The sequence below is a fragment of the Phragmites australis genome, chromosome 16 (genome assembly GCF_958298935.1).
Source record: "Phragmites australis chromosome 16, lpPhrAust1.1, whole genome shotgun sequence".
In the NCBI taxonomy this organism is placed as follows: domain Eukaryota; kingdom Viridiplantae; phylum Streptophyta; class Magnoliopsida; order Poales; family Poaceae; genus Phragmites; species Phragmites australis.
Window position 1 is genome coordinate 17,216,269 of NC_084936.1, and position 3,739 is coordinate 17,220,007.

At 50.7% G+C, this 3,739-nt stretch overlaps 1 protein-coding gene across 1 annotated transcript; it reads left to right on the forward strand.

The window, feature by feature from the left end:
* Window positions 1–1,440: 1,440 nt before the first annotated feature.
* Window positions 1,441–2,461, forward strand: LOC133895657 (uncharacterized). Its single transcript, XM_062336120.1, has 2 exons — window positions 1,441–1,773; window positions 2,031–2,461. The coding sequence occupies exons 1-2, from the start codon at window positions 1,606–1,608 to the stop codon at window positions 2,241–2,243; spliced, it is 381 nt and encodes a 126-aa protein (XP_062192104.1). The 5' UTR covers window positions 1,441–1,605; the 3' UTR covers window positions 2,244–2,461.
* The last annotated feature ends 1,278 nt before the right edge of the window (window positions 2,462–3,739 follow it).

A 3,739-nucleotide genomic window follows, 5' to 3' on the forward strand; every position in this document is an offset into this window, starting at 1 on the left:
TAGACACTTTATTTATGATATGTATTGTCGAGTGAGTACTAATTATTATATGGTGAACACTACAATTATAATATTATAGACACTCTAGTTATAACATGTTAAGCACTTTAGTTACAATATAGTAGACGCTCTAGTTACGACATGTATTTTTCAGTGTGAACTAGTTACAATATGCTTATAGTTGTAGTTTCTTTATGCACAAAGTTACAACTGGTTGTAATCCTTGCTCGGCCTTTAGTGGGCCCACGGGGTCAATGGGTGGGAGCATGCTCGGAGCGCAGGTGGCACGTGCTCGGCCTATGAGGTTGGCATGCGCGCCAGAGATTGGTTAGGAGGATGGGTTATTCACGTTTAATTTGATGAGCATAGACGAATTGAAAGCTTATGGTAAAACTTTGTTTAAAACGATGTGGTAGAAAGCAACTGTGACTTAAAAGGATATTTAGGTGGCTGCTTGGTCGGCGTGCGCTTGTCCTATACGCATTTTTCTACAGAATATATATATATATATATATATATATATATATATATATATATTTATATCCACTTTATATATAGAGGAGGAGGGGGGGGGGGGGGGCACAGCTGGAGGGTCGTGGGCTGGCGGCCTGACACCAAACTGGATCCTTGTGTGCTCGTATACATCCATATCGATATGGGCCATGCGTTTTTCGAATTCGTTGGAACCTTAGTTTACGCGACAAATTCAGATACAACATGAATTTTTTTTTTCTTATTTCTGACTTTTTAAGAAAAAAATTGTAGAAACCCACTACAACTTTCGGGGTTTGCTAAAACCTAGGCTACAAGTTGTCTTTTGCCGATCTATCCTATGCAACTTTTGTATTGGATTATTAGATTAAAAAAAATCTTTGGTGTCTAATGACTCCACCGGTAGGATCAACCGCAATATTTGAATAGGTGTCAGTATTTGTTTGCACAATTGCATCTATTTATTTGTTTGTAACAAAGATTTCTAATGAGAAAAGAAAGGACAAAGAAATAAGAGTGATGCTATTCTTGAGGCATCTGTTTTTTCTTTTATTTTCAGTTGATTCGTCCGATCTTGATCGAGTCCTCCCCCACACCCTCAACCACCTCGCATGACCCGTCAGGCACACGCTCCCCCTGCCGCCTCATGTGACCTGCGGCTGGTGGCGTTTCCGCCACCTCGCCGTTTTACACCCACATCCGTCTTTTTCACCAGGCTAACCTCTCTCCCCCGAACCTCCTCTAAAGTCAGCGAGGAAGGAAACTTCTCCCTGGCCCCCAAAAAATCAATCCCTATCAGGAACCGCCATTGAAGCATACATCCCCTCGCCGGCGTGTGTTCACACCGGGTGACTAAAATCCTTAGTCGCCTGATCCTTAGGACTGAAGATGGGCCGCTCCCACTTGTTAATGGGCCATCTGGGCCAAAGTGAGCTGACCTACGCTGAAGCGAGTTTCGGACTGGTCCCGAGCGTTTGTCGCAAGCTCCAGGAACTTCGATGCCTTCTCACAAGCTCTCGCGCCGTGGCAGCCAGTGAGCTGAGCTGACCTCGCTGCGAAGTGCGGGCGGGCGCTCGTGAGACCAGAAGCGACACGTGCGCGGGGAGGCCGGCGATGTTCGCGACGGCGGCGCGGTGGGCGGCGAAGAAGGGGAAGCCGAAGATGGCGCCGATCGAGCTGACGGCGCCGCCGGAGCAGACCCAGTCCATCTCCCGCGCCATCTTCGACGTCGTCAGGGAGCACGGCCCGCTCACCATCTCCGACGTCTGGGATCATGTCAAGGTAAGCGCACCCCCGCCGGCGACAGTCCGTGGACGACCCCGGCCTCTCCAGCCAAGCGCCAGCACACGCACGTCACGCAACCTGTTCGACGGAATGGTTCTTCGGAGGCCTCTTTCTTTTGCTCCTTCCCACAAAAACGATTCGCGCCAGAAAGGCCATCTTGGATTGGGTTTCCAATGGCGCATGCTTAATTGTGCTCAGAGATTCGGCCCCTTGTTCCTCCGACGAGTGAGATTAATCCTGGCTTTCGTGTACAGGATGTTGGACTGAGGGGCCTGACGAGCAAGAGGCAGATGAAGATCATGCTGCGGTGGATGAGAGAGCGGCAGAAACTGAGGCTCATCTGCGACCACGACGGGCCTCACAAGCAGTTCCTCTACACCACCTGGTTCACCAACCCCAAGAACGCGCCGCAGAGGCCCAAGGCGGAGCTCAAAGCCAAAGCAGAGCTCTCCCCTCCCAAGCCGTGAGGAGATACATGTCCAGGTTCCCATCGTCGCAATGCTCTGCTGTTCTCGGTCCTCACCTGTGTTGAGAAGATCAACTGATGCTAAATATTGATGGAAAATTAAGTTTGTTGTGGTTCTATTTTTCGTATGACTAACCTTCCTCGTTAATCATGTAATTGCTGATAAATCTGCAGTCTATCAAGCTGCATGCTTAAGCTTCGTGCCTTCTCGACTTCTCATCATGCATGTGCGCTTCCGGGGTGTTGGAACCATTCCCAGCTTGACCGAGGGGTTCTATATCTGAATAAAGAGATGAATGGCATGTGTGAGGAGAGAGATCTCTCCTCCTTTTGATCTCTTGGGTCCTTTATATAGGTGAGGGGGAGAGGTGAAACTTTCTTTCAAATCTTTGGTGGGATACAAACATTACAAAGGGGGTCCTTGGGCCTTTACATGGGCTGCTTAGTTACATGGGTGGCTCGGTTACATGGGTCCCTTTGCGGGCCTGGGCCTTTCCCCTAACAGTAGTCCCTCAGTTGTAAGCTCTGATAGGACAACAGGGCGAACGGCTACAACTATGGAAGGGCCCAGGTTTGCCGTCGACATGTACGTCTCGCTAAAAACTCCATCCCAAAAACCCCGTGGGAAAAAAGGGCATGGAGGAAAGAGCGTGTACATGACTCTGGCTTTTCTTTACATGACTACTGAGCTAGACACATTCTTATAACTACGCTTCATTCTGCCAGGCGAAGGGGTCTTCGACGCTTGGCGAAGGTGCTTTTCCCTCCATGGCCGAAGTCGAAGGTACATGCTCGGCGAAGAGGATCTTGGCGAAGCCTGTGGCTGAAGCTTTGGCAAGCGCGGCCTCGAGGTAGCCAACGAAGCAGAGGTGCTGAAGTCGAAGGCTGCTGCCGTTGCTCGGAGGTCAAAGGCTGTTGTTGTAGCTTGCCGAAGTGAATGATGTTCTCGTCTCCACTCACGTTCGCCGGCCAAACTCTCGGGACCCAGGACGGGATTTTAACCCGGGTACCCCCGTAGCCCCTCTGGCCGGCGTTCGCGAGTGGTAAGGATGCCGCTTTTTGACATAGTCGAAGCCGATGTAGGCGGAGTTGTCACGGCTGAAGGCCCTTTGGTCGACGTAGTCGTAACCGACATAGTCGAAGAACCTCTGGTCAACGTAGTCGGAGTCCAAGGAGGCGCAGACGTCGTGGTCGCAACCCCTTAGGTCGACGTAGCTTGCCAAAGTGAATGATGTTCTCATCTCCACTCACATTCGCCGACCAAACTCTCGGGACCCAGGACGGGATTTTAACCCGGGTACCCCCATAGCCCCTCTGGTCGGCGTTCGCGAGTGGTAAGGATGCCGCATTTTTTACATAGTCGAAGCCGATGTGGGCGGAGTTGTCACGGTCGAAGCCCCTCTGGTCGACGTAGCCAAAGTCGACGTAGTCATAACCGACGCAGTTGAAGAACCTCTGGTCAATGTAGTCGGAGTCCAAGGAGGCGCAGACGTCGTG

Excerpts from the sequence above, each read along its gene's own strand:
- LOC133895657 (XM_062336120.1), top strand. The coding sequence starts at position 1,606 with ATGTTCGCGACGGCGGCGCGGTGGGCGGCGAAGAAGGGGAAGCCGAAG. Across the intron at positions 1,774-2,030 it reads ACGTCTGGGATCATGTCAAG|GATGTTGGACTGAGGGGCCT; the intron begins GTAAGCGCACCC and ends TTTCGTGTACAG.